The sequence below is a fragment of the Cololabis saira genome, chromosome 6, assembly GCF_033807715.1.
Source record: "Cololabis saira isolate AMF1-May2022 chromosome 6, fColSai1.1, whole genome shotgun sequence".
NCBI classification, from domain to species: Eukaryota; Metazoa; Chordata; class Actinopteri; order Beloniformes; family Belonidae; genus Cololabis; species Cololabis saira.
This window is the reverse complement of record NC_084592.1, coordinates 15,527,440-15,539,264: the sequence shown is the minus strand read 5'-3', so window position 1 is coordinate 15,539,264 and position 11,825 is coordinate 15,527,440. Positions and strand designations below refer to the sequence as shown.

The following is an 11,825-nucleotide window of genomic DNA, read 5'->3' as shown; positions in this document are numbered from 1 at the left end:
TACATTACGTTGAATTGTGCTATACAAATAAACTTGCCTTAAAGTAAAGAAAAAGCATAGCCGACACCACAGATAATGTTATAGTCATGTTGCACCCCTTAGTTAAAATGAGAATGGAATCTATGTGAGGTCTGAAAGATGTAATTTTCTGATAAAAAACAAACAAACAAACAAACAAAAAAAACTATTATTATTATTGTTTTTTTTACATTTAATGTATTTATATATATATATATATATATATATATATATATATATATATATATATATATATTTTTTTTTTTTTTTTTTTTTTTTTAAGTTTACGTTTTTTATTTATTTAAACTATATATATATATATATATATATATATATATATATATATATATATATATATATATATATATATATATATATATATATATATATATATATATATATATATATATATATATATATATATATATATTCATATTCTGAACTTTTCTATAACCATGAATTTTTTTATTTTGTTTAATTTTATTTTTTTTACGTGACGTCTAATTCCTGCGCCGGAAGTGTGAGCGCGGCTGACGTACAGCAGCGCTGACATGAAGAAGCTAAACAACTAGCAGCTCCGAAAATGAGCTCATTATTAACGACCTGAAAGTCATTTCACATTCGAGCCACGTTGTTTTTTAGTGTCTATTCATCATGAACTGAAACGGGCCTGAACTTTGCTGCACATGCTCTCTTTGGACACATTTAGGGCTGTTTAACAGACTTCACCATGTCGTTCCTGGTGGACTCCGTCATCATGTTTACCTCTCAGGTAACGAGGTTAAAACTATACCTGACAGTTACAGCTGTTTCTTTACTGACATGAACATCCACATCCCCCTGGAGTTGGTGTGTTGAATGTTATTGACAGAACATTTTAGTATCATGTTCTCAAATGTCACAAACAATAAGTTGCTGTTCTTATTTTAAGTTAAATAACCAGAATACAAGTTTAATTTGGAGAACAACTAGTTTCAAAATGAAATAGAAATATGAAATGAAATGTTATTATTCATCAGACTATGTTGTAGTTTAACTTGAGGTAGCTCTGCTGCAAAGTTTATACATTTAATCAGGCTTATATGGATTACTGGAGTCTTGGCACAGAAAAAGTCTTGTTAACCAATGCTTTACTGTATGTGTCGCTGTTAGTCAGAGGTGTCAAAAGTATTCACATTCATTACTCAGGTAGAAGTATATATACTAGAGTTTAAAAGTACTCCTGTTGAAGTATCAACTCAAGTTTTTTACTCGAGTAAAAGTATAAAAGTACTGGTTTCAAAACTACTTAGAGTATAAAAGTAAAAGTAATGTAAGGGGAAAAAAAGCCATTAAGGACAAAAGCCATTGAAAATGAATGCATCTTAGTATAATGCAAATATATTAAAGAACCATATATGTGTACTATTGAGCATTAACGTGTGTTTCAATTGGCCGTTAAAGAGGTCGAAATGAAATAGAGTAACAAGGCTGTTTTTAAAATGTAAGGAGTAAAAAGTACAGATAATTGTGTGAAAATGTAAGGAGTAAAAGTAAAAAGTCGTCTGAAAAATAATTACTCCAGTGAAGTATAGATAACCAAAATTTCTACTTAAGTAAGGTAACGAAGTATTTGTACTTCGTTACTTGACACCTCTGCTGTTTAGTACTGCGATTTTACAATAAAAATATTAAAAGGATCAGGGGTGCTTAATGTTGACAATGTAACTACATTTGTTGAGACTTGAAGCATTTAGGCATTTAATAATCCTCTAAGACACACTTAACATACCCTTCCGTTGCAGTTTTTCAGGGATATATTAAAAGATATGTAGATTTTTTATTAAAAGAGTGGTAAGTTGGCTTTCTAACTTGGACCGGCTCAGTTTACAGTTGAATTAAGCAATGAGCAGGTAGTGGATGGAGAGGAGATATTCCCTAAATGTGGCAAAAAGTGGTCTGGATTTGAAATCACATAGAATCACCTACCCTTCCTTTTGAAGTTTGAGTTTTAGGCATTTAAGAATCCATTAATCCTATAACACACACTTAACATAGCCTTCTATTGCACTTTTTGGATTATAAATCAAAAGATGGGTAGATTTGTCATTTCATCATTTAATTAAGCAATTTAATTTAGAGAGAAGATATTCACTAAATGTGACAAAAAGTGGTGTGGAGTTGAAATCGCACACTTACCATTACTTTTAAAGTTTGAGTATTGTTAAGCCACTGGGGTGTTTGGGTGAAATCCCATGACATACAGGATCATCACGATTATAAAATTATATGTTGATTATGTTCATACTATTAACTGTGATAGACCCTGGAACGATTGTTTTATATTATTGTATTAACCCCTTGGACTGCCACCTTTTTCTATGCTTTCATTCAACTCTTTTAAATATTGTATCAAAATCTATAAGCATGTGTGTTAATATTTAATACTGTATTATGAAAAATTGTATAGATATAGATATGGAAATATATTTGTTGTTGCACAGTGTGGCCACTGGTGATGTACTGTTGTGTAGCTGTTAAAAAAAAAGAACATCTTAAATATAAATATGATAAAACACATGGTAGAAGAATGTCGGCAGTATAGGGCTGTTCGATTAACCGATTTTAAATCGTAATCGCGATTATGTAATTAGAATAAAGTTAAAACGTGAAACTCGTAAAATCGATTTTTCACTTTTTTTTTTTTTTTTACCTTGTCTGCACACATATTAATGATTGTTACCATATTAATGATTGATGGAAATACCTCTCAATACCTGCGACAAGTGCCCCATGGGAGAGGCTCTTTAGTGTAGGAGGGGGCGTTGTAACATGCCACCGGGCATCCCTCAAGCCAGATGCGGTAGACCGGCTCGTGTTCCTTGCAAAAAACTTGCAAATGGGAATAGCAAATGTAATGACTGACATTACACACCTCTACCTCCTTCATGGGTTGCATTATTATTTAGCATGCAAAGACCCAGTTTAGTTTAATTAGAAAATGTCTTGTTTTATTTAATTGGAAATATAACTTACTGTATGTTTGCAAGTGCTGATTTGCTGATTTTTTTTTTTCAGAGATAAAACTTTATATTTTATTATATTTTTTAAAACTTTTTTTCAACTTATTTTACAGAGTTTTGCACTTTATTCATTAATTTTTGGTTTAATAAGGGCAAAGTTTGCACTTAAAGCCCAATGGGGCAAATGTTTAATAAAAAAACAGCATATTTGGGATATTTTACGATCACAAAATAATCGTAATCGAAATCGAAAATCGGATTTTGAGAGAAAAAAATCGAGATTTTATTTTTGGGCAAAATCGAACAGCCCTACTGCAGTAATATATTATATCATTACTACGTAATATTATACAGTGGTTCCATTATATTCAGTCATCCCAGTTTGCCATGACCATCATATCCATCGCCACAACCCTAAATAGTTAAACATGTTAGTTTGATAAACCACATTTCAAAAAATGTCATGATAATTTTGCTCTTTTTTCTTTTCTTCCCCCAAATAATTCCCACTTTCTTCAACACAGGTGTTTTTTTTCGGTTTTGGTTGGTTATTCTTTATGCGGCAGCTCTTCAAAGACTATGAGGTACTTTTTTCAATGTTATTATTACAACTTTTACAATAATTAGTTGGTTTGTAAAAATCATGACTGAATATTATGTTCTTTTTATTGTATTTATTTATTTTTTCAGGTGCGACAGTATATTGTCCAGGTGGTTTTCTCCGTCACGTTTGCGTTTTCATGTACGATGTTTGAGCTCATTATCTTTGAGATTCTGGGTGCCTTAAGTACCAGGTGAGTGTTTGTTTTTCCTGCAGGACACGGGTGTATTTATGTCTCTCAGTGTGACATTAATCCTCATGTGTTTGTTACAGCTCCAGATATTTCCACTGGAAGCTAAATCTGTATGTGATTCTGCTGGTTCTGATCTTTGTGGTGCCTTTTTACATCGGTTACTTCGTTGTCAGCAACATACGCCTGTGTGAGTGCAATCACTTTGAACTAATTAAAAACCAAAAACAAACAACTATGTGAACCAAATGGTGGATGTCATTGCAGCTGAAAGGGTATCTGACATATTGCAAAGTAAATAGTGTTTTGTTTTTGTTTGTAGTGCAGAGACAACGGCTTCTTTTTGCCTGTATGGTGTGGTTTACCTTCATGTATTTCTTCTGGAAGTTGGGTGACCCATTTCCCATCTTAAGTCCAAAACATGGTGAGTGTCATCTTTTTCTATTTAGTTATAATATTTTCACGTGTAACTGAAAAACATTTGTTAGATAACTTGTCTCTGACATCATTGCTATCATTTAGAGATATTACATTAATATCAAGTTTAATGCTGTTATTGTCGTTTTTTTATTCAGGGATTCTGTCCATTGAACAGCTTATCAGTCGCGTTGGTGTGATCGGAGTCACTCTCATGGCACTGCTGTCTGGCTTTGGTGCCGTCAACTGTCCTTACACGTACATGTCCTATTTTCTCAGGTGAGTCCAGCTGAAGGTTTTCGCACAGTGTATTGATCTGGGGACTTCTTATTAGAGCTGGGTATCATCACTGACCTCCCGATACGATACGATTCCGATACACTAGGTCCCAAGACGATACGATTTACGATACGATTCGATTCGATATCGATATTCTGGTTACTATAAGGGAATAACATGATCCTTCCACGCGCCACGTCCGGCCGGAGAAACCCCACCCTGTCTGGTGAAAAGAAGCAGCCTGCTCACTCCTCAAGTAAGGAGGAGACCTGAGCTCAGTGCAGGGCCTCCCGGGGTTGGTAGATGGAGCAATGCCCAGGACTTACTTAGGTAGGAGCACTGGGTGATTTAATGGGGGAAAAAAATCGGGATTAAAAAAAAAAAAAACTTTTTTTTTTTTAAAACGATACTTGGATTTATGTATCGATAATCGTTCCTACACATGCATATCGATAAAATATCGATATTTTTAACCCACCCCTACTTCTTATGAATCAGTAATTATCCTAAGCTGTATCTCTGTTTGCATGTCAGCTCCTTTAAATCAGGGCTAAAAACATTACTGTTTACTGAAGCATACTCTTAAATTAAATACTTACCTGCTGTACTGTACTGCCCTTATTTTTTAACAACTTTAACAATATTTATTTATATTCATTTATTTTATTTTATTTTATTTCATTGTATTGTATTATTATTTCTTATTTCTATTTCCCTTTTTAATTGACTTGTTACCGTTTAATTGTGTCTTGGTTCTTTTAATGTTGATGTAAAGCACTTTGAATTACCTTGTGTTGAATTGTGCTATACAAATAAACTTGCCTTGCCTTGCTGTTCAAATGATGTTCCCACTTTTAGCATCTTGCTTTTGTTCTTTTGATAGAAATGTAACAGACAGTGACATCCTTGCTCTGGAGCGGCGGCTGCTCCAAACAATGGACATGATTGTCAGCAAGAAGAAACGGTTAGGAACACTTTTCTTTCTTTTAAACTAATCAGACATGTTTTTTGTACCAGCGCATTTATGAATCTTGTTGTCTGTACTTGAAGAATTGCCATGACGCGGAGGCAGATGTATCAACGCGGGGAGGACCAGAACAAGCAGACAGGGTTTTGGGGCATGATCAAGAGCGTCACCTCCACACAAACAGGCAGTGAAAGTATCCTTGACAGTCACTCCTAGTATAATGGCAGCAATTCTTGGTGTCCTGCTACCTGTCAGCTGTTCAGAGATGATATTAGCCTTGACTCCTGCCCCCCAGATCTCTCTCTGATCCAGCAGGAGGTGGACGCTCTCGAGGAGTTGAGTCGACAACTCTTCCTGGAGACCGTCGACCTGCAGGCCACCAAGGTCACACACACACACACACACACACACACACACACACACACACACACACACACACACACACACACACACACACACACACACACACACACACACACACACACACACACACACACACACACACACACACACACTGTTCCACATTTTGGAAAGGTTACGGTGGAAACACAAACAGACAAAAGTTTCTGGCTTCACATTATTCATTAGTTATATTTATATTTATTAATCAAACTGTTTATGTGGATTGTTTAAACACAACATGGCATTGATATGGACTGAATCTGCCTTCCACTCTGACTCTTGCCATAGAAACTTACCTATTTATTCATCTTGTGGTTTTTCAAGTGTCCTTTCTTTTCTACCTCAGATTTTTTTTTTAATTTTATTTTCGTATTGTATTTATACCCGACTAATATGACAACAAAATTTCGCCTTGGGGATTAATAAAGTAATCTATTTTATTCTATTCTATTCTATTCTATTCTCTTCTATATAACTTATAATTGTCATATGAATGCTTCAGTCATCTTTAATAAAATCCAGGAAGGTTCTGATGCAAAGCGAGCGCTAACTGCTGATATAGATACTGTTTATTTTGCTTATATCGGACAAATAATTGTCTCATTCGTCATCACTTTTTATGATCTATAGGAACGAATCGAATACTCAAAGACATTCCAGGGAAAATACTTCAACTTTCTTGGTTACTTCTTTTCCATCTACTGCGTTTGGAAAATCTTCATGGTAAGGCAACAACTGTTGGCTACATGAACAAATGTTGCCGTGTATTTATTGTTTAAAAAGCAGTGAGACTGGTTTTATTCAGGAGGATTCTTCCGTCACTCACAGGCCACGATAAACATCGTGTTTGATCGAGTTGGGAAGACGGATCCAGTGACGAGGGGGATTGAAATTACAGTAAACTACTTGGGTATCCAGTTTGATGTAAGACACACACACACACACACACACACACACACACACACACACACACACACACACAGACACACACACACACCTGCAGTGACCTCTTTTCATAATAATTGCCGGGTCCTCATCCTCGCTGATCTGTTCTCTCTGCGAGAAACGTCATGTTCACGTTGAATCTTTTCACAGTTATTGACACAATCATTTCATTTAGTGTGCACAGTTAAAATTAAACTTACTCTAATTTCTTTCCTTAACTCCTTTCTTATGTCTTTTTTTTTCCACCAGGTGAAGTTCTGGTCTCAACACATCTCCTTCATCTTGGTTGGAATAATAATCGTGACGTCGATCAGAGGTTTACTCATCACTCTCACCAAAGTAAGATCTCCACATATACAATGCTGAATATGGTCTTAAAGTTTAAACTTTTAATCTGTATCTATTTACATGTTTAAAATCTTATGTCTATATAGAGTTGATTTACATCTCCTGTATCATCTATTTGATCTTTGAAGTTAACATAAATCTGTATTTTCTTGCTTGTAACTAATGTTTTTGTTCATATTTTACAAGTGTCAGTCTGAATGTTTTCTGCTGTTTTGTTTGTAGTTTTTCTGTGCGATATCAAGCAGCAAGTCCTCTAATGTCATCGTGCTTGTCCTCGCTCAGATTATGGTAAGTGTGTTTCTTTGTGGTCGTGCACGGCCATACAAGCATCACTTTTCAAGTTTGATCTTTTTTTTTTTCTGCATGGATCTAACAGGGGATGTATTTCGTGTCGTCGGTGCTGCTGATGCGGATGAGCATGCCGTTGGAGTATCGCTCCATCGTGACTGAGGTTCTGGGGGAGCTGCAGTTTAACTTTTACCACCGCTGGTTTGACGTGATCTTCCTGGTCAGTGCGCTCTCCAGCATCCTCTTCCTTTACCTCGCCCACAAGCAGGCGCCAGAGAAGCACATGGCTCTCTGATCGCCTGTCTGGCGTCTTCTCTCACAATGAACCTGCTGGGTGACTTTTATTCTGGAGCTTGGATGTCCAGAAATCACTTTTTTTTGTTTTTTTTTTTTAATTCCTGAATCAGGAATGTCTGATTTTTGGGGGCAATGTTTTTGGGAACTGTTGGAGCACCAAATGAAACATCTTTAGAAGGACACTTTTGCAAAATGTAAAGGTTTTATGGCTACGTTTTAAAATTACTGCTTTTCTCTCCAGGAAGTACTTTGAAAATGTTCTGTGCTCTGAATTTTGATTGTTTTGTCAAAACCTTAATTTCTTTTTGTCTAAACACACTGTTTCCCTGTTTTAGTTCCACCGATGTGCACATATGAAGGAAATATAAAGATTGCACTTGTGATCAATAATTGTTCAGCTATCTAATTTAACAAGAAAGAAAACAAACTTTCTTCAAATTGTTGCTTTTTCTTGTATTAAATTTTTACTTTTGTTTAAAGAATGAGAAACGATTTTCTCTTAAACATCACAAGTGCTACATAATGGCCTTTTTTTTTAACACCAAAATCCTGAAGTCTGAATGAAATATTTGTGACGTGCTTTCGTGAAAATACTTTTTCTTTCTTTATTTTAAAGAAAATCTATGCAGTTATGTTCAAAGTCGTTGATTTTAGAGGGTTGAGTGAGTTTCTCTGATCCAGTCCCACTAATCTGCTCCCTCTATGTAAGAGGATGTGCCTTTTATTTCATTGCTGTACAGCTTTGCAATGCCACGGTAGCGCACTTTTGTCACAGTTTAATATCAGGCTTGAAGCACATTTTTACCATGTGAGAGCGTTCGTTATCCGGGGTAAAACGCTGCATCACAGATGGGAATGCTGAAGTAATGTAAAGGTCAGCTGGTTGATAAGCTAGTTAAGACATTAATATACAATATGTCAAGAACCAAAAAGTGCACATTTGCTTTTGAAAATGGCAAAACTTTGTGATTTATTGCCGTGCCGACTGGGAAACCCGGCTTCTAGACACAGAACTGCATTTTTAAAGCAATTTCTTATGTGATGTAATAGCAGTTTGCAAATCTGAGCTGCTCACTCCATGATTTATGAGACATATATGCTCTCAAGCACAGAAATCATTCATTTATTTATTGTTTCCTCTCCATGTGTGTCCCTTTTTTAAAACCTTTAATAAAGGCGTCCGTCGGTACAAAGACAAACTAATACCCGAGAGATCACTGTTTACTGTCCTTATAGTGACTTTAATGTTGGTACCATTAGGAAAGACATAGTCGTGGCATAAACACTTGAGATTTGAAAGCATTTTCCTATCTTCTGCTCATGAAACATCAGTTCTCACGTGAATCTGATTTGGAGAGTGATTTCTGAAAGTCTGTATTATCTTTGTTGTGTGCTCCAGCTCATCTCTTGTGACTTCTAACCCGATGAAGCTCAACGAGCGCCTCGTTAGAGAGGAAAACAAAAAAAAAACACAAAGATCATCATCAGGTCAGGGCACATCGGGGTCGTTATTCAGGCTCGTCAAAATCTCTCATCGACGCTGTCCACAGATGAAGATGAAGACACAGATGGGCTCTAAAAGAGAGAGGGGGGGGGGGCATTAAATACCATTAAATACGGTTCAGTAATCATCTGATGGTTAATGAAACCTAGACCATGATTAATAAACTAAATGCTGTCTAAAGTTGAGCAACATCCTAAAGTCCTGTAGTGCTCTGTATTAATCTGGGCTTCCTAGGACATTTACAATCCCATTGACATCATGTTAATGTGTTGCTTATATTTACTGTTTATGATCACTTTAAAGAGATTTGAATATGCAATAATATATCTTCAAGAAACCAAATATGAGTATGTTTTTGGCTTCAGGCAGATAAACAGAGCGGAGAGTAAAAGAGGATGTTTTGGACCGACACCAGCTTTTTGAATTTAGGATTCACAATCTTTATGGGGTGTTGGCATGGTCTTATTGGGCAATAAACCCAATAGGGCTTGATGACAATCTTAGTTTTAGTCATCAATAAAAATGTCACATTTTTATGTAACAATGCGTCACTAAGCTTCACCCTTGGGACTAAAAAAAAGGAAAAAGAAAAGGAGGAAAACGTCTCACACCAACCAACCTTAGTTTAAACTATTTAATTTGATGATTCTTTTTTCTCTGACAAGAATATTTAGTTCTTTTTTTAAATACCTGACATGTTTCGGCGATTACTTCCGCCTTCATCAGAGCAAATTAAATTGTAAAGCCATGGACAAAATGAACTTTATTAAATCCTAGTTTGTTTTTAGTTTTGACTTTCATTCATTTTTACACGAGGTTCTTGGAGTGATGGGAGAGATGAACGTTTGCATGAACACATCTCGATCATATCTCAGAAATAACAATGTGGGTTAAGGTCGGGTCTCTGTGGAAATGATTTTCCACACTTTCCCAGTTTTAGCGTCATGAATCCTGGCATTACAATATTGGAATATGCACCAGGGGGAAAAAATAAACAATATAGAAGATTAAATCTAGTCACTTTATATTCAGGTGGCTCAGTTTTTGAGTACATTATCTTGCTGATCAAAGTTCAGACTAACTGAAGCAGCATCACCACCACGGCATGGTTTACACCAGGGATGGTGGTGACATCATATATATATATATATATATATATATATATATATATATATATATGAATGATATAATAAATTAAGCAGTCGACACTTATCCAGTACCTCAAGTTGTGATTAGATTGCATTGACGAGTAAACACTGACACATTGATTTTCTATGATTAAAATGTCATCACTCTGATGAGGGTAAATATTAACTCCTTTCTGCATCGCTCTAGAGTCTAATGTTCACCTCCCTCGCAAATCGAAACCTTCTCTTTAATTTTTTTCCAAAATTACTCAGTCGACACCTCTTCCACCTCAAGTTTTGAATAGATTGCTTTCACTCTTTCACTGGCATTTACGTGATCTCTGATCATGATCATCCAAGATTGTTTCATCTCTTCTCAGCTACGTTTCTCGCTGAGAGACGAAGGTTCGCCACCGTCCTCCCAGCTTTAGTAGTTTCAACTGGCTGTTTGTTCTTTTAAATAATTTGACTTTTCTGAAACAGACTAACATCGTAGCAGTGGGGGATCTTCAGGGCCTTCTACGCCTTCAGAGAAGGCCTAAAAAAAAAAAGAAATAATAATAAAGTATTCAATAAAAAAAATATACTTTTTTATTTCTATCTCATTTAATTTAATACAATATATTTAACAGATTTTTCTCTCATATATGTTCTAAAATTAAGTGTACTGTCAAGTTCATGTCCTGAAAACCTGTTATCCAATCAGAATCGTCCGTCTCTATTAAGGCCTGGTTAGCTGCTCATTCATTGGTTAGGACTTCACGAATCCCGGGGAAGGCCAAGCTACGTGTTTTGGTGTGGAGAGTGACGGGCAAATCGACCAATCACGGTTTGATTTCAAGTGGGCGGGAATAAAACCAAAGATCGTAGGCCTTCATGAAGTCGAACATGAAATCTCTGCAGAGTGGTGAGAGATGGTTGAGAGACGGAGTTAAAGAAGCTTGAGGCAAGAATAAGAAATGAGACTCATTAGCGCTACGACGGCCGTCGGGGGTACTGCAGCCAACAGCGAAGCCGGCACGGGAGAACGGGGAGAACGCGCATGCAGCGTCATTTGACGTCACATCCGCAGGACAGCGCGGGAAATTCCGGTCCGGAATTGCAGCACATTTTGCAGCACACAGCCTGTTCAAGGCAACAGAGAGATACGCTAGTGGGCTCATTCGTTTTGGTTTGGAACGATTCATCTGACATTATTACTAGAAAACTTAAAACGTATACGCATTTTTTTTCAAAAATCCTGCCTCAATCCTGCCTCATGCTCCTTTAAATGGCGGAATGCACTTGTTAAACCCTTTCAATTCATTGTACTGTTGCTTTTTTCCGCTATGATTTCTTTTCTCTGTGATGAGGTAAAGGCCAAGCGGTTCGCCACTGCATCATAGGCAACACTTTTTCTGACGTTAGCAACTCTTATCCATTGCATTAACTCGTCTGCTT

General features: G+C 36.2%; 2 protein-coding genes across 3 annotated transcripts in view; one reads left to right on the top strand and one right to left on the bottom strand.

Moving 5' to 3' along the window:
* Window positions 1–552: 552 nt before the first annotated feature.
* Window positions 553–10,004, top strand: si:ch73-390b10.2 (Golgi pH regulator). The gene is made up of 14 exons (XM_061723361.1): window positions 553–790; window positions 3,545–3,604; window positions 3,711–3,814; window positions 3,895–4,001; window positions 4,134–4,235; window positions 4,387–4,507; window positions 5,391–5,471; window positions 5,558–5,667; window positions 5,770–5,858; window positions 6,507–6,599; window positions 6,705–6,800; window positions 7,071–7,160; window positions 7,392–7,457; window positions 7,546–10,004. The coding sequence occupies exons 1-14, from the start codon at window positions 749–751 to the stop codon at window positions 7,750–7,752; spliced, it is 1,368 nt and encodes a 455-aa protein (XP_061579345.1). The 5' UTR covers window positions 553–748; the 3' UTR covers window positions 7,753–10,004.
* The window catches only part of pdzk1 (PDZ domain containing 1), a 49,640-nt gene continuing 46,783 nt past the window's right edge, over window positions 8,969–11,825 (bottom strand). For both annotated transcript variants that reach the window (XM_061723360.1, XM_061723359.1), the window contains exon 8: window positions 8,969–9,329. In XM_061723360.1, the coding sequence (XP_061579344.1) occupies window positions 9,276–9,329 (54 nt within the window). In that variant the 3' untranslated portion in view covers window positions 8,969–9,275. The remainder of the gene's footprint in view (window positions 9,330–11,825) is intronic.